This window comes from Mastacembelus armatus, chromosome 15 (genome assembly GCF_900324485.2).
Source record: "Mastacembelus armatus chromosome 15, fMasArm1.2, whole genome shotgun sequence".
In the NCBI taxonomy this organism is placed as follows: domain Eukaryota; kingdom Metazoa; phylum Chordata; class Actinopteri; order Synbranchiformes; family Mastacembelidae; genus Mastacembelus; species Mastacembelus armatus.
Window position 1 is genome coordinate 14,380,358 of NC_046647.1, and position 18,501 is coordinate 14,398,858.

Here is an 18,501-nt window from a genome sequence, read left to right on the forward strand (position 1 = left end):
AATTTCAAAACCAACATGCTGGTGCGTCCTTGAATGCAACAATAACTTTCACAAAATGGTTAGCCGTGATTAGAAATGCATGCAACTTGTAGTCAGTGAAATAAACCATGCAAAACCATTTTAAATGATGTCCTAGGGCAGTGCTGAGGTAGAGTTTTCATTAATTATTTAGTCATATGATTATTTGCAATTTTCTGTTTGGGAAGTTACATATTCTAATCATTCAGTGATGGACTTCGTCTACTGACGAGGACGCTATGGGTAGTGGTTATTAAGAGTACCTAACAGAAAACTTTGCACCCCTATAACACTGTCAGTCGAAATCAATTGAGCAGAACCAGAGATACTGTCTTTTTAAAGTTTCCCATTCATGTTTAAGAGGAGTTATTTGTTGTCATTTATTTTATACAACCTGTGTAGTTGCAATGATCTCATTCATGCTTGTCAAAATTTTCAGGATTGGGCACAGGATCATGACTTCGCACCTACAACGTTCACATTGATTCAGTTTTATTAACTGCAAAATACATCAACGAATACAACGCTCAAAGCACTACTTTTAAAGCTCTCCAAATTCCTCAAGTAGCCCCAAAGCAAATTAAGAGCAGAATTCAAGTCAGAAATTTGGGCAATTATGTTTTTAGAAAGATGAATTATTGCTTGATTTATTTTATTTTTGCAACTTTAGAATAAGTGCTGCATAGGATGAGATGGTTTCCATATATCCCCAGCTGTACCCCTCCTGTCTCTGCTCTGGGTTCTCCCACAGCCAGTTTACACACCACATGTGCCAACAGGATGTTTTGCTCTCAGCACATGGCTCATGTGTTCACTCATGTTTCATATCAGATTCCTTTCAGCTCCTTGCACTGACATTCCCGAAATATGCAATCAAATCTGTTGCACTGTTTGAGATGGATATCGAACAATTACACACGTTGGATTTTTAAAATTTGTCTTGAATTGCTGCCATTAGGCCCCACGTAAGCTTTTACTTACCTGCTTATGCCTGCCCAGTTAGTGATGCTTGTTGTGTAATTACTTTTTTGTCCTGTCAATCATCTCTGTTTGGTAGCTACACAGCTACACTTTCTTGACTTTCCATCTGCGTGACAGCATCCAACACACTGGGCAGACATACAGCAGAGGTTGTTTTTGTTTTTCCTCATGTAAGTATTTTCTCAGACAGATCTATTTGTTTTACAAATCGGTCATATTTGAAGTGATGTGTCTAAGGATATGCAGTATGATCAAAAGAGTTCAACTTCATTAATGAAGAGTACTAGTGTCCTCATGCAAATCACATGTTTGTATGTGACTTATTTATTAATTGCCTTTATCATTTTCCCTGATTTTATCTCTCATAATTTTGCACTGACAGACTTTAACCTCTGGATTTAGTATTGCTATGTTGATAAAAGAATAAAGATCAGAGAAAAAGAGTGACTGACTCATTCTATGAGACTGTTTTTCTGTGGACAAGTGAGTCTGTCGGGTGTTTGCTGGACTCCTTTTTGTTTGTCTTAGCTTTTACAGGAAACCCTACCAGGGTCTTTCTTAATCTTGAATAACTTCAGGCCAGACAGAACTGAGTGCTTCTATACTAATAAAATATTGGCTGTAATACCTGAATTTCCACTCAGGGATTAATGAAGTTGATCTTCTCTTATACCCGTCATCACAATCAGAATTGATTTTTGTGTGTGTGTGTGTGTGCGCGCGCGCGTGTGTGTGTGTGCGCAGCATAGATTGTGTGATCCTCAGTTACAGTTGAGACTAAAAATCGTTTTCAGAGTTATTCTGCTGATCATTTATCAACTGAATTATTTATCCTGTAATTGTCATGGATAATGGCTAGTCCCCCATTCACTTCAATCAGCTCAAGTTTCCAAACTTACAAATCCTTATGGCAATCACTTGTTTTACATCTATTGATTATATTTATGTTGAATTACTAAACAAAAAACTACTTCAGCTGACTCATGAATAAAATGCATTCTCTTTTTGCTATCTTCACCATATTCTGTTTTATGTGTCTGATTATCCTGTGCATTTGGCTGCATGCCAAGTGCATCACTGTGAGCATCGGTCACTTGGTGAAATTACGGTAACTTTAAACAAAACTTAGAGGCTTTTGAAACAGCTGAAGAGGCATCCAACTATGTGTTATTTCCCAATCTGTGACAGTTTCCATCTGTTAATGTTTGTCCTCCATCAGAGTCAAAGCAGTAGGAATTTTCTTTTATAACTGTGTTTCCAATGCAGGTAATGTCAGTAAAACATGTTATTTCAATGTTGGCAACTAGTAATAACGATAGTGTAGTTTAGGGTTAATCTTTGTGCTTCTGCTTGCGTATTTATTTGTATACACAGTGTTGTCAGTTTTAATCCTTGTATGTTCTTGACTGCTATCTGCAAGCTCAATTGGCCCTTTGGGGTCATTGTACTGTAGCCTTACTGTACTCTAGTCTTATTGGATCTGTTGGAGCTCAGAGGATTGGCAGCCTGTTTCTTTACTTTCCTTTGTGGGCGAAGCACTGAGTTGAATATTGTCTTGTTTAAACTGAGGCTGCACAGTGGATTGAGGAGGATAAGAATGAGAGAAGGTGATAGTTAGTGGTTGGAATATTTCTTTTATTTCTGTGACCACTTAATGAAAACTGACCCTGAAATGCTGTTAAACTATCATGTTACTCTACATTGGCCATCGGTTTCTGATGTACACCCTTCTTAAATTTCCTTTTTATTATTGTGTTTTGAATGATAAGTGAGGGAGTAGCCAGTCTATAGCCAGGATTCATCTATTATCAACATAATGGGGTGGTGAGCTTTTGATGTACACAAATTATGTCCGAAATTGACTTAGCCACTGAACCAAAGCAGACCAGTCTCCTTGACTTCATAAACTGTGGCCTGGACCAGTTTTGCTGGGCAGCCTGAATAAGTACAAACACGTGTTAAATGCTCATGATGTAGGCATTACTGCATTGCCCAAGGCCATAATTTCAGGTCCGTTCAAAACTGAAAGTGAGTTTAGTGAGGGTTTTCATTTTCTGCCCAAAGTCATAACAGTGTTTTTCACACCCAGGTTCCACATGGGGATGCACTGCAGGTGTTATATACCTTTTAAAAGGAAGAGATTTTACAGAGATATTATAATTAAAGAAATGTTAAATCCAGTTGTCGTTAATTTGCTAGTATTAATGGTATTCTTGACAATGAATTGGAGTAGTAATGGTACAATATTTGTTGCAGACATTAAATATTTTCAATCTGGTTGGAAAAAAAAAACCCACTTCATTTAGTTATTGCTTGTTTTGACCGATCAACACACAAAGATTTAAAAAAAAAAAAAAAAAAAAAAAATCAGCTCATCCAACTAAGAAATTGTAACTGCAGAATTATTGATAAATGACTTCAAATTAATGACGTAAATACATGGTTAATTGTTTCAGTGTTGGCTGAATATATTCAACCAAGACCAATGTTCTGGAGAGAACATAAAATGTCTTAATGTTGTTATAGTCAATTGCTTATTCTGAAGTAAAAGAGATTTCTTCTGCAGATGAATCATAACAGGACTTTGGTTTTTCTTTAATCATAACACCATTCATGTTGGTGCACTGAGGGCAACATTTATAAGTGAACTGTTTAACCCACAAAGACTCTGCTGCTGCTCCTGACCCAGATTTCCACAGACTGCAACAGATCCATCTCGAGTACGCTGGCTGAAATGCATCATTAAGCTTTCTCTATACTCCCAAATGACAGAAACATGAGAATTCTCCTTGGATAGCAGATATGTATTTTGCCTCAACAGAGCTGCCACAGTTCGAAGGACTTGCAGATGTGTTGGAGCAGCTACAGGCCTGACTAGCTTTTGGTTTTTTTTTAGCTCTCTTCTATCTGACTTACTGTATCAGCTGGGAGACTTTCTTGGCATTTTAACTTGCTTGGAAAACTGCTTTATAAACACCAGGGCTCTCCTAAGTTATTCATTTGTTTACATGTTGTTCACAAGTTTTCTTATACCGTAGTTCTTGCTGCCAGAAGTGTACAGTATGCTGACAGTCGAATTTCAGAAGTGTGAAAAACTTTTTAACGAGTGTGAAAGTGATACGAGTTAACCTAAGTGTGGTATGAAATATTCCATTAACGGCTACTGTAAAATACCCAAATATTTTAACTGTATCCATCAATTTGTTACACGGAAGCTGTATCCAATCTCTCGGCTTATAGAAAATTACTTGGAACATTTTATTCGCGTCTCTGCAAATGAGCAGTATCAGCAGCTGTGCCAGATACAATATCCAAAGAAATGGGGATCCACCATAAACACTTGTGTGAATGTAGATACCATAACATTTCGAGAAGTCTGGATAATCTGTGTATGATTTGGCTATGTTAAGGTTACGTTGTATGTTTAAAACTGAGTAGCTGTGTGTGGTTTTAGGAATTTATTTTCCTTTTTCTCTGTCTCACTCTAGCTGCCTCTGAGGGGAGAGTCAACGGTGGGGAGGATTTCTTTCAGAAGGTGAGTGTGTAGTCTGCACTTAGATATTGTTTGTCTTTGAGTTGTATTCAAGCCCATTGACCAAAGCTTCTTTCTTGGTAACTGAGCAGACGTCAGGTACTTGTAATTACAAATTAAAGCAAACAAGAACAATGGCACGACATGGATGTTATATCACTGCATAGCGCTGGTCCTCTAACCCAGCTGACACAACACTGGGGTCCTTTCTCACTTACATAATGCACCATAATATACCAGATCATTTCTACACAGTTAAAGTTAAAGTGAATCATGCCAGCACTGCCTCATTGACTTTTCTTTGTCACTGATTTAATTGATGTTTGGACGCTTCATTACACATAATAAAACAAGGTCTTGCCTCAGTGATCTTAAATAGTGGGATTTTGTTTTAGCCAAATTTCTCCGTGGTGCTCATTGATCAGTCAAGTGTGTGACCCCGTCTCATTTTTAAACAATTACTCCAGAGTTTAAATAGTTCATTTAATTAATTATTGGTCTCTCAGAGAAGTTCTATGTGGATTAGTTTTTTTTTTTTAAGTATATGTTCTATTAAAGCTTTAAGTCTCCATTACACAAGTGAAGTTCTCTCTAATGAAAACTGTCTTATAGGGCAGTGTTTTATGATTGGACAATCCATTTCGCGAATATATAGGGAGTGGGTGAGTTAATAGAATATACATGTTGCAAATGTGTTATCAAAAGTTAGGAAAAGAATAAAAATATTTTTTCTGTTGGCATGACTCAACAGCCACAATAACCATTAAATATGAAGAACTGTTGGATAGTCACCTGAAGCATTACCTTTTATTAATACATGAGAAGCACAAGTATGTCCTCTCAAACACCAGTAATTAGACCCCTCCTCTGGAACAAGTAACAGGGTTTCTTGCTAATTCATTAATATGCACTGTTTTTCTATGGGGTGGGCTGAGGGGCTCCTTAATTTAATTAAACTCACAACATACTTAAAGAAAATCTATAGAAAGTCGATATTGACTTACACATTCAGTAACAGAGAGAGGTCATGCCCACCTTGTTTGAGGGTGGGGTTAACCTGTCATCCATTACTTTCTGTTGGATAGACGAGCTAATCAGAGGCCAGTATTCACTCACAAATACACATTACTAGCAGCTCATTTAGTTAATAACTCACTAATTATGGCTACTAATGTCTTTCAGTGTTTCCATACAGTTCCCAGTAAACAGGATGGGCACAAAATGTTAGACAGATGATTTTTCTGAGCACTGTATAAGAATTTGATTTGGGAGACGTCTTGTGTGGCAGTGTCTGCTTCTTCTTTTGTTTTGTTTTTTTTTTTGTTTTTGTTTTTTCATTGTGCTGCCATCACAACCTGGATCTGTAGATATTTGAATGGAAATTCTTAATGTGTAAAAGAGGTGTTTATGAAATTTTAGTCAAAAGCCAGACTGGAGAACAGACACAGCCACCAAACCACATAAAATGAATATGGAATAAACTTCAACCATCTGAAAGCGGTTTTATCCTGGATTACACCGCACCGTCTCTGGAAACACTTTTGTTTTTCACAGCTGAGGCTGGACAATGTAGGGCTGAGAAGGAGCAGGTTAAAGTTAAATGCTTGAAATTGGTGCTTTTTTTTTAAAGACAGAAGAAGGTCTGGAGAGGGGCTGTTGAAGATTTTGGCAGATGCTAAATTTGATGCAAGTACCTCAGGTGGCCTCATGTTGTTTAATTTAAACCCAGCTGGTCACATGACACTGTAAATGAAGTCTTTTTAACAATGAATGTTAAACTGTTTGAACTATTGACTGCCCTAATTGAATTTTGACAGCAGTTATTTATGAAGGTATCTTGATAATTATGTGGTATCTCAAGCGCCGTCATTCGTGTTTAAAATTCCATTTTCCGACTATGTTAAACTTCATCTATAGTATGTTAATGGGCTGTAATGAAATAAATGATGGACAGCGGTTTGTTTTTGCATTCCTCTTTTTGTCTATTTTCCGTATTTGGTTTTGGAGGTTAGGAAGCTGTGTTAAATGTCAAAGGAGGAGGCAATTTAACTGTCCCTGAAGCAGTTTTCAAAAACCAAGTAATGCAAACCAGGCGTCTTAAGATTCCTTTCCTTGAAATTTTAACAGCGACCCTAAATAAGCTGTATCTCTGTCTCCACCTCTTTTGGTTTGGATATCACTGTAATGTTTAAGATATCCAGTGCAGAGTATACCTCACTCCACAAAACTATTCTGATAACACATGGCTTTTAGTATATTAGCATCTCAAGTCATGGTTTTTAAAGAATAGTGTCGGAGCTCATTTAAAGAAAGACTGATTTCCATAGGTTAAATTGTCAATGAATATTAAAATTAGTGTGCAGCTGTTTGGCTTGGCAGGCTGGCAAGGAAGCAGTAAAGGAGGAGTGCTAAAGTCATGTTTTTATTGTAGAATTTCCATTTGGATAAAATTTCCCTCTGATAGCGTGATGACTATACATGCCCAATTAAAGTCAGGAAAATAAACACTGAGTGCGAATGTGGAATGGTATTGTTGAAAGAAAATGGATGAGGTGTGTAAAATACCTTGAACTTGATGAAAAATGGAAACTCTTAGTTTTACTGTTTCCTGCCCATCTAACACACCCATGTACCACACACTCTGTGAGACTAATAAAGTATGTCCGTAGTGACTCTGTTCCTCACATACGGAGGCATATGGGCATTTTTGACGTGCATATTTTTTACATACTCTACTTTGGGAATGAGATTTTGTACTTGTCTCAGCAGTGAAATGTAGAGCTCAATTGCTGACGTGAGCTGCATAAAATGGTCCACCCCTGCCCTTTCTCCCTGGGCCAAGACGCTGTGGTTGATCAAACCCTCTTACTCACTGTCTGCTGGACTTCCTTTGAGTCGAGAAAAATGTTTTCTAATAGAGAACAAACAGTCCACCCCCTTCATGTAGTCAATGAAAAAGTAGAGTGGATGGTAAACAAAGTGGGACCACAGGAGGGTGCCACAGCTGTGAAATTAGCCATGTGCAAGTCCCTGCAGCTCTCACAGGGGAATGACGACAGTAATGTGTCCCTCTTTGTTTTGGTGTCCTATCTCTGCCTGTTTCTCCTCCTGCTCCTCACTCCTTCCTCCTCTTAACTCCTGCTGTTTTTAAAGTTATTTCGTCATTTCATTCCACTGAACTATTGATGAGTCTTTATCACCCTGGTATAACAAGGGGATTTTATTGCAAATTATCCACTTGAATGCGTCAGTGAACAGTTCGACAGAAGGTTGTGCAGAGAAAGTTTCTGACTGTGAAATGTTGGCATGTGAAATCATGGCACTGACGAATAAACTCCTTCGGAGGGCTGTGCAGAAGTTGAGACAAAGGACAGGGAAGAGACAAGAAGCTCAGCTGGTTGTGCCAATAACCGTGCATCACAGAAGAGCTTGGAGTGGATTTGAGTTGAGAAGTGCCTTTTGAACCCTTAGCCGATTCATCCCTGAAACCCTTCCATCTCTTTCCCAGCAGTTGTGGTTGTGTGAATAATGCCAAGCCTGATATGTACAGTAAGTGCCAGTTTAGTCAGATCCCAGGCCAGGCATAATATATTTCATTTGCTTTAAAGCACTGAAGCATGGTGTATTTCACTGTACTGACACAGGGCAAATTACGAGTTTTAGGGTGAAATACTTGGTTGGCATAAAATTGTGACATGTTGGAAAAGGGTCAGGTTTCGTGCCATCAAAATGGAATGTACTCAAACAAATTCTTTACTTATTAAGTTAGTTTACTGTGCTTCCTTCTGAGAAGACTAGTCTTGATGCATTCAACAGTGGTGTTTGAGTGGATGTGGCACTTTTATATGTGCTGGTCTTCAAAACTATACACATATTAAACCCAAGCATAATGATCCTTTAGCATGTGTATTGTCAGCATGACTTCATTTATGACTGTTGAGTCTTGTGGACATGGTTTACTTGCTCTGCTGTTCCCTCACTGTGGGCTCACAGTCTCATAACTCTGCTCACAAACCTCTTTACACTTCCCAACAGCTCTGCATCAGCCGCCCAAACACACACACACATTCCAGCTGAATCAACAGCTGCACCATTGCAGTTCAGGTCAGGAAACATGCCTTTGCCATGTTGATTGCGGCGGTGCTATATGTACACACACATTTACACACTCACGTGCATTGAACACATCTGTCTTTCAAAACATTAGCTTAATGACATCCTGTTTGATTTCTCATACAGCTCTGTGCACGTCTGCACACAACAAACCACAAGAAGAGCCAATCATCATGTCAAAGTCGAGACTGATCAGAATAATAGTCCATGTATTTATTCGTTTCACAAAGGGTGTGGTGGCAGAGCAGAAAAGATGGAATGCTAAATGTGTAGGTAACTTAAATTGTGTAAATATCTTGACCCATTTGCTAGCTCCTTCATAAAAATAAACGCCATCCACCCTTTATAATGGTGTGTGGTCTGTCAGGAATCAGTCCCATCTGCAGGACGCTGCCAAGAACAGCAATACTGGACAGGAAACAGGTCTCTGAACAAGGCCCTTTGTAGAGAAAAAGGCGATGAGGCATAGGCCATAAAGATTGATAGTTTTACGTAAGTACACTTGGAGTTGCCTCTGTCATGATGTTACTTTTGTTATTTTCCCTAAGCATAAGTATTTTTACATTTTGCAAAAAAGAACATTTGCATTGTAAATTATTAGATTTTAATGATGTTTTATATGTAACTCACAATCAGTCATCTGACATGCTCCCACATTGCCTCTGTAGTTTCAACGACCTCTGAGACGTTTCACTTGTGCTTTTAAATTGAACCCATCCATGACAAAATCCAGGCGCGTGCCATTGTCTCAGCAGACCGATTTTAATGACGAGCCAAAAATGGGAAAGTTGGGGCAAAAAGAAAATGAGTTTTTTTTTTTTTTTTTTTTTACTGGGAACAAAATGTCTTTTAATGTCCCTGTGATGCATCCATCTGTTAGCATGAGCATGTGACTAGAGATGATGAAAAAAAGTTTCCATTTAGCTCTTGAAATATATGTGATTTATTGTCCTTTCTCACATTTATCAGACCATGGCAGGAGGGTGTCATGTTGTAGATTAGTCTCTTGTGCCTTGGGCTAGTATGAAACCTAATAACATCAGATTTTGGTCATTTAAGTGCATATAAACCATTCTGACTGAATAGACTGATAATATTATTGTAGCACTTGTGATAATAATGCAGAGATTTAGGACAGGATGGATTCCTGTTAGAGGAAATTAATGGGGAATCATTAGCAGGTTGCATGTTCAAGCTTGAGCTACTTTCAACCTAGTCACTTTAATGACACCACAGACTTTTTTTTGGCAAAAATAGCCAAGTTCAACTCAAAGAATTCCCCTTTATTTTCTTTGCACAATATGATAACAGAATTGCTTTTCAGGACTCACTCAGTAGAAACTGGAAGTAAATGCAACACAGCAAGCAGGAGGGAGCATGAGAATGTTTCTCTAGTTAGATAATGATATGCGTTTTGGGCCAGCATCTTAAGAGAGAAAAGCAAGAATGTAATAAATGTGTTTTACATAGATTTTATTGGCTTGCAACAATCTATTTTAGTTATTTATGCAGAACCCTGCTAAAGAATGGACAAGCTTGCCTTTGAAGGAAGAGTTCTTACACCTTAACAAAGACCTAAAAACTAGAACAGCTGGCTTTGATAACTCAAACAATTAAGAAAAGGTACACCTCTTACTTAAATTTTAAGTTATTTTGGTTTTCTAGTGGGAAAATAGTGGCAGAGGTGCCTTATGCTGATGCTTGTCAAGGCTGTTAATTTTTATACAATTAAAGAATATTATGCTGATAACTGAGGCTTGACTTCCACTCAACCATCACTGACTCTGAGTATATAGCTGCAGAGTAAAGAGTAAAGCTGTCTCTCAGTTTTACAGGTGCGAGACTGGCAGTGGATACACTGTCAGGATGCCAAACAGGCATGCTACTTCCAAAGAGCATATGGAGAAATTTAAGCACTTCCTTTTTAGATTTGTCCAGCAGATCCACCAGGAAATACAGGCTGTTGTTTATAGTTTTTGGGAGGAAAAACAGCAGAAATAATTGGAAAATATTTAAAAAATAAATTATGAAACCTGTGAATTGTTGTAGTAGTGCTAATAAGCCTGATTGCTAAATGCACCTTCTCTCTCTTCTGAGTTATAATGATGATCACTTGGCTTTTAGACCTTTACTGAAAATTCATATCTTCTCCACCCTGAAAACACAAACCCCTGGAAAGTATTAAAACAAGCAAAAGATGGCAGGACTTTTGTGAAAACAAGGATAGTGCACATTGAGGACAGAGCCATTAGGAGAGAGCATGTGAGCTTCTCATTTTGGTTTGACAGCATTTTGTTTTATTTTCCACTCCAACATCGGCCACTCTTCATGGCGGGCAGTTAGCTCTCAAGGGGGTTTGTGTATGCAGGAAGCTAGGTGAGTTTCCTCTTGAAAAAGAGAGGCAGGAGATTGAGTTAAAGTTTTCCCCTGATTAGAATGCTGAGAACATATTGGCTGGCTCCTTACTCTTTTTATACTTCCAGCATTTGGCTTTTTTCACATCGGTGCTTATGCCTTTGGTTATGATGACTAGGGGCACTCACATAGATCGTCACTGGCATTTTCTAATGTTCCAAAGCCAAGTGTACCTAATGTTCACTCGTTTTTCTTTTCTTTTTTTTTTTGAGGTGCTCTTATGATGGCATTCAGGTTTTGAGCATGGACAAACTCTGTGTCTGGAAACATCATATAAGCTTATATCACCAGGCGTGCTTACACTGGACACAGCTCGTTGGACCTCTCTGGCCTCCATAACCTATGAAGACATTCTTTGACATTTAAATGTTTTGTTCCACTTTTCATAGTGTGAGCCTTTGGTAATTGCTATCTACTAATATTGTTTCATATGTTTGCTGGAGTGAGCAAAATGAATTGTACAGAAAAAAACACTGGAGAGCCTTCACTTCAAGTTAAGCCAAAAGCCCAATGAAACACTTGAAAAAACAAATACTGATATTAAAATCCGAACATATACTGAATATGGGCTGATAATTTGCTGTTGTTTTGCCAACTGACATACTGCAAACAGATGCGGAATGTGCTGCTAGAAAACTGTATAATTATGACTGTCAAGACTGAAGAATCAAGGTTGTTTTGTTTGTTTGCTTGTATTTGTCTGCCAGCAACATCTGCTGAATACTGATATCTGTGATGAACTAAGTCCTTCTTCACTCTGTTCCAGATCATGGATGAGACCCAAACACAGATAGCCTGGCCGTCAAAACTGAAAATCGGAGCCAAGTCCAAAAAAGGTAACTGTTTTTTTTTGTTGCTGTTGTTATGTTTTTTGTTTTGTTTTTGTTTTTGTTTTTTTGCATGTCCTGCTTCCATTGCTCTCACCTCGTGCAACTGGAGTGTAAGGTGAATGGTGGGCTCACGGAGTGTCTGAATCTGAATTCTGAATCTGAAGTTCATAAGCTCTGCATTACTTTCCTTCAGTGAATTACTTCAGCGCATTCGTTCACTGCATATGACAAAAATACAATGCACACAATTAATGTATAAGATGCTTAGCAATGTGGTGAACAGCTAAACTGACCGTAAGTAACAACATAGGCTGATGATTGAGCCAATGTTGTTGACCAGAAAAGTCACTGGTATCGGGCCAGAGGAGTGTATTCACCTCTAATTCATGATTTGAAAAGTTCATTGAGAAGTTTTGAAATGATGAAAGCTTTCATGTTTTCCATTCCTCACAAGCCAGTAACTTCATCTGCACTGAGGAATTTGTGATTTTTGCTGTGGGGGCTGAAGAGTGGGAGTGCTTGTGTTAAAGCTCACGCAATCATTGGCCAAGTTGTTCCAGCTCTCTGTTACCAATAAAACATTATCACGGTTATTTAAAGCTCTTCCGAGAGGGGGTGAGGCTGGGTTTCACAGGAATGGGGTGAGGAGTAGTTGTAGTTGGGCCCACTTTGTTGTCCTCAGGAGACTTGCCAGTGTATGTCTTCAAGCCAGATGTGGAATCTAATGACATTATGTAACTTCCTTGCTCGCTTCGTACAATAGTTTATGACGTTACATCACAATCTTTAAGGTGTTTCATTCTGGAACTATATGTCCTAGCAATCCACTGACACACAACCAACCATTCACGTCAGGTCTTAGTTCATCCACAAAACCTGCCTCCAGCATCACCTGGGAATGATGTTCTTTCTGCAAAGTAAGAATATAGACAAACATAAATTTCTACTTGTAACTTGTAACGTGTGCACTATTCCTCTTTGTTGGCTAAAGTGAGAGAAGCAGAGAGAAGGAATGCTAGAGAAATACTTAACAATTTAGGATCATGGGTGAGAGTGAGGACAAGAGGGCAAGGCAGCTAAATAAATGTCTTAGAAAATTAGCGGGCTTGAATTGGACTTACGACTGAAGATGTATCATGTGGCAACAATACAACCCACATTTTGTTCTTCAGAACTTGTGGGGGCAGTTGCATCCAATCCTGCATGCTCATCATGTAACGCTGATGACAATACAAAACTCTCTTCCACTGTCGCCATCGTCATCCCTTAAAATAGCCCCTGCTGATTGTGTTTTGTTGATGCTGATTATTTTCAGTGATCTTAATCATGAGGGTGTTAATTTCCCTTGTTTTCCTGGAATTTGTCCTGGAATTTTGCATCCGTGATGTCTTTCATGTGCAGTCTGGAATCGGTTACCCTCAGCAGCACAGCAGCAGATGTGAGGGGATTTGTATGTTTGTGACTTCTCCCCATACAAAATACAAAATGTCAGGTCCAGCATTTTATTGTCACCTGCAGGTACCTGTCCCTGCCACCTGCATCGCAGTGATAAGACTAGTTAAGGCAAACCATCATCAGTATGCTGGGAGTGATTTAATACATTGAGGAACCATATTGCTCATGTACGTGACTAGTCTGTGTTGCAACTTCAGACATGTGGGACAAAGTGGTCAATACTGAGGTCCAGTCTTCATGTTAAAGCATGTCTTAATTTTAAGTTAGATGTTTGTTTTTATGTGATAAATATCTTAATACTACCCCAGCTTGCCAGTTATCTGTTTCAGCGTTTCCGCAGATGTTTTGAATGAGAAACTGCAAGCCAAAAGGACTTAATTCCCTTCATTTGTGTGGTATTTTTGACTGTAGTCCCTAGCTGGAAAAATGTTTTAACTGAGCCAGTACAGAGCTCAGGGTCAAAAGGTTTCTTTTCTGTCAAGTGGAACTGTGTAAAATCTGTCCGACTGAAAACACTCGCTTTTTGCAGCTACAACTCTACGCTTGTTTGTGTTTGTTTTTATAGGTGTTACGTGCGCCAAATTAAGACTTAAGGTGTTCAGTTTTTTATCCCAGAATCAATCATGAGAAAAGAGCATACAGCACACTCAACTTCAAAAATGCGGGGGTGTTCTTCATCACGACTGCAACACTCGTTTAGTCTGGCTAATGTTTGCCAGATGTGCTGTACAGGTTAGCACTGAAAGAACCACGCTCCCTCTAATGGTCACAGTGGGTGTCACAGGAGGAAGCTGAGACATTTCTATTGTTGATGGGAAAAGTTCCTGGAACCAGTCCTGAGACTGTGATAGGTCTCTAACCACTCGTTCTGCTTTTTTTTTTTTTTTTTTTTCCCATTTGTGTTCCTTTGTTTTGATTTCCTGTCTCAGACTGCAGCTTGGCTTTTGTTTAATTCTTAGCCCTCAAACCTTCTAAGGGCTGTTGTTATTCCCTCAGGTGATGTAGCATTTCTTGAAATATTTTGAGGTTGCTTTGGCCCATAACACTCTAACAAGATCAGTGCTTATTAAACAAGCTGAAGCACTTTGAGATGCTTATAGCCAACAGAGTTCTTGATTCTAGCCAAGCCTTGTTCTCACAGATCTCTAGAGAAGACTGAGATCATATCCATGGAGAGTGTCTTGGTTTGGTTTTTGTGAGCTGATGTTGGTAGACATTATCACAAATCTCCTGTACATTAGGAACTTCACTTTTCATCACAAAAAAATGGTTCCAGTAACTTCGTACAGTCTGAAGGCTGCACTGGGAAGGTGTGTGTGTGTGTGTGTGTGTGTGTGTGGGTGGGTGGGTGGGGGTGTGTGTGTTATTCCTGGAAGGGGGGCTTACTGGAGTTCCTGCACCTCAGCACAGTTAACACAGGGGCGATGGTCTGTGTGTGTGTTTGTACTTTTGAAATTGTGTGTTCATGTGTTTTCACATTTGCGTTCTCTGGGGGTCTGGCATGCACTAAAGCCAGATGTAGGCTACAGACAAGCATTACCTTTGAATGGATGAGGTATGCAGTGTTTGGTTATTTTAACTGAAGCATTTAGAGGCTGAGGAGACCTTTTGTAGCACAGTTTACTCAAACTATTCTGACCTTAGTTGCATTATTTTCTGTGTATACCTATTGTATTCACAATAGGGAAAATAGGATGTTGAGTTTGAATTGCTTGCTCTTTCAGCATTTCCTGAGGCTGAGTAGATAGTGTTGGTTCTGTGTGTGAATGCTGTCAAAGCACACACACTGACTTCTGTGCAACACAGCCTTAGAGAAAGAAACTGAAAAATGAGTTATTGTTAGTAATGTAATTTCTTTTTTGAATGAAGTTCAGGAAATGATAAGCACCACGTGACTTTGTTTTCTGTTGAGGCTAAGGAGAACAGCAGAACTTATCTTCACCTCATAGTGTTTCTGTGAGCTCTACTCACTGGATTGCCTGAATATAATTCCACAGAGCTTCACTCCTCCTCCCTTTCCCTGTGTGTGCGGTTGCTTGCCGACCTAAATGAGACTCGGCAGATATCAAAGCACCAATTACTGTTGCAGAGATTTCCACTGATGCACTGTAAATTGTTGACAAATGCAGACTGCTGTGTCATGTTTGGTTAAAATTCATTTAACTTGCGTCCAACTTTCACATTCTGCCCTTTATCAGCACTGACTCATTCACTCACATAATGAACACACACATACACAATAAACACATGCTCAGTCTCTCCCACATTTTAATATTTCTCATCTTTTCCTGTCATTTCTGGCAGATCCACACATCAAGGTGTGCGGCAAGAGGGAGAATGTGAGGGAAGCCAAAGACAGAATTATGTCTGTTCTTGACACAAAGGTACAGTAAACATCTTTATCATAGTGAAGATGGAGTTTATGTTCTTGTGTGTAATTTTCTCCCTGTTGCCTTTTCCTTGCTCTTTATGTCCCTCTTTCTCACACTTTCCTAGTAGTTGGACTGGATTTATTTCTGTTTTCCTGCTGTTCAAGTGACAGATTGCACAAAGCACTGGGATACAACTTGGCTCTAATCTAGCCAGATCTGCGCATCCTGAGCTTGTCATGGTTAGCAGTGTGTACATGCAGATTTCACTGCCATGGCAACTCAAACACTCACCTACCTGGTCGGGTGCAGTATGGCACCCCCTGGGGGGAGGGAATCATCCATGCAGTTTGAAATGCACATTTAAAAGAGCAACACACAATTGGCTTAGTTTATAGCATTTCATATGGTTTTGTCACAAAGTGGCCATTTCAGTCTAGTTTCAGTCTAGAGTTTTTGTGATAATTTGATTCTTTTTTTAATGTCTTACATATTTGGATGGGATCATTTACTCCTTTTTTTTAATGTCTGTAGCTTGTAAAACCGCTTAAAAGTAGAGTTTGGGGTCTTGTGAATATTTAAATGGGCAGATGTTGCACTGGACTTTCTGTGAAACAACTTTTAAGCATTCTGTCTTAGTCCTTCGTGTTCTTTATATGTACACTTAAAAATGTCACTAAGCCATAAAAACAGACTGATATTTTTTATTTTTATTTTTTTTAATAAGCTGTCTGTGTATTTGATACACTTCTGTACCTCAGGAGCACAGTATATATTAAATGGCTGCATTATCCATACATCACTAGGGAAAGATGGCTACAGATACAATAGTCTTGCCAGTACAGCTTTCAATGAATGCAGTGAAATTTACTTAATAACATGCTCCCCTTTCTGAGCTATTGCAGGTCTTCTAAAGCGTCATCCCAACCCTGTTTTTTGTGTTCAACAGAGTAACAGGGTAACTCTGAAGATGGACGTTTCCCACACAGAGCACTCGCACGTTATTGGAAAAGGTGGTAACAACATCAAGCGAGTGATGGAGGAGACAGGATGCCACATCCACTTCCCAGACTCTAACAGGAACAACCAAGCAGAGAAAAGCAACCAGGTTTGTGGGTCTACAACATAGATTTGCTCAGTCCGATCTGTTCAGTCACATTAATGCAGAAAATCTGCTGCCTGATCAGAGAGTTTTATCTCTCAAACTACATCTTTCCACCTTGATTATGTTTTGAGCGTATGTATATTGCACTCTGTTGCCTTAAGCATTGACTAACATCCTCCTACCACAAGTGATTTTCTTTAGTAGTAGTTTGTTAGATTTTAGCTTGTTTTTGATCTGTGTATACACCATCCCATTTACAAAACTGAGCAGGGTGTAGAGCGTTAGTCCCGTTGGCTATTTTCATTGGCCAACCCAGAGGAAGCTGGTGTGTTTTGTCTGGACTCACTAGAAGAGCAGTTGGATTCTGCTGTAATTACCATTAAAGAGCAGTATGAAGGGTTCAGCAGAGCGCACTGCCAGGCACAGCATTATATACTTATCTTTACCAGGTGCTCTACAGTGCACCTGCATATGAAAGTACTGACAAGTTTGATTATTTCTTTTTTCGTGGCCTGCTGATTTTAATCTTGTCTCTGTGGGTTTTGTATTGCGTATTATCCCTATGCACACCATTAAACTTCACAGTACTCCGCATCTCACAGACAGTTCAGCCCCATCGAGACTTACTCTAATGATACAAGTATAGGCTGATAAGTACAAACCCCTGACCCATTAAGCAGACTCTCTTTCTGGTTTGAAAACCTTTTTGACTGCAGCTTAGCCTTGACAAGTGCAGAGGTTTCGATAAACAACTAAGAATGGTTTTCATTTCAGAAGAAATTCATAATTTAATTCATGGTAAAAATATAACGCTATAATGTCGCCGTAAGTGATTGTCTTTTCAGTGTAATTGCTCTTGATTTTTCTGTCAATGTGCAAATTAGGTGCAGTTATTTGCATTGATCTGAGCCATTATTTGTCTTGGATTAGGTTAGAACTGCCTAACTGATTAACTTTTTTTTTTTTTTTTTTTGAACAGGTGTCCATTGCAGGACAGCCAGGAGGGGTAGAGGCAGCTAGAGTAAAAATAAGGGTAAGTTGGAACTCAGCTACACTGGTCTTAAAGGGATGCTCCATGCAAAATCCAGGTTTTGAGTATCGTTGTTGCTTACAGGTTCATGAACTTGTAGGTCTTGTCCATTCATGCAAAAAGGTGATAATGGTCAGCTTGTTCCAGTCTGAACTCCTGCTGTAGTTCACTGATTGACTCTAAGGAGTCACTTCCTGAATAAATAAAACCCCAGACTGAAGGAAGCCAAATTCTCTACCTAATCCCACCTATGGATGAGCTCCAGGCTTTTCATAGATAATTACTGTGCACTCCAGGCACGGTTTAAGCCCTTTTTTTTTTTTTTTTTTTTTTTTTTTTTTAAAGCCACAAGCACCATTCCTGACTTATTCTCAGACCACTTCCCCAAAACAATTGTAAAATACAGGCATGAACCCTAGCCCCACTGGCAGGTCCATTTCCAGTCCATTTGCTAGCCTCTTCTCCATCTTCAGTTTCAGTCTGACTGGAAGCCCATCCTTCAATCTCAGCTTGTGTGAACTGTGGCATTGCTGAACTTCTGCTACATTTCAACACCACAGCAGTTGTCTGAAGTGAACACGTTCCTTCACTATGGACTGACCAAAACTAACAAAGCTGTGTGCATGTGAGAATGACTGAGTGAGTGAATTGTG

At 39.1% G+C, this 18,501-nt stretch overlaps 1 protein-coding gene across 3 annotated transcripts in view; it reads left to right on the forward strand.

Annotated features, from left to right (window-relative positions):
- bicc1a (BicC family RNA binding protein 1a) overlaps positions 1 to 18,501 on the forward strand; it is a 47,304-nt gene that overhangs the window by 11,392 nt on the left and 17,411 nt on the right. For all 3 annotated transcript variants that reach the window (XM_026310096.1, XM_026310097.1, XM_026310098.1), the window contains exons 2-6: positions 4,488 to 4,534; positions 11,826 to 11,895; positions 15,649 to 15,728; positions 16,663 to 16,821; positions 17,798 to 17,851. In XM_026310096.1, the coding sequence (XP_026165881.1) occupies positions 4,488 to 4,534; positions 11,826 to 11,895; positions 15,649 to 15,728; positions 16,663 to 16,821; positions 17,798 to 17,851 (410 nt within the window). The remainder of the gene's footprint in view (positions 1 to 4,487; positions 4,535 to 11,825; positions 11,896 to 15,648; positions 15,729 to 16,662; positions 16,822 to 17,797; positions 17,852 to 18,501) is intronic.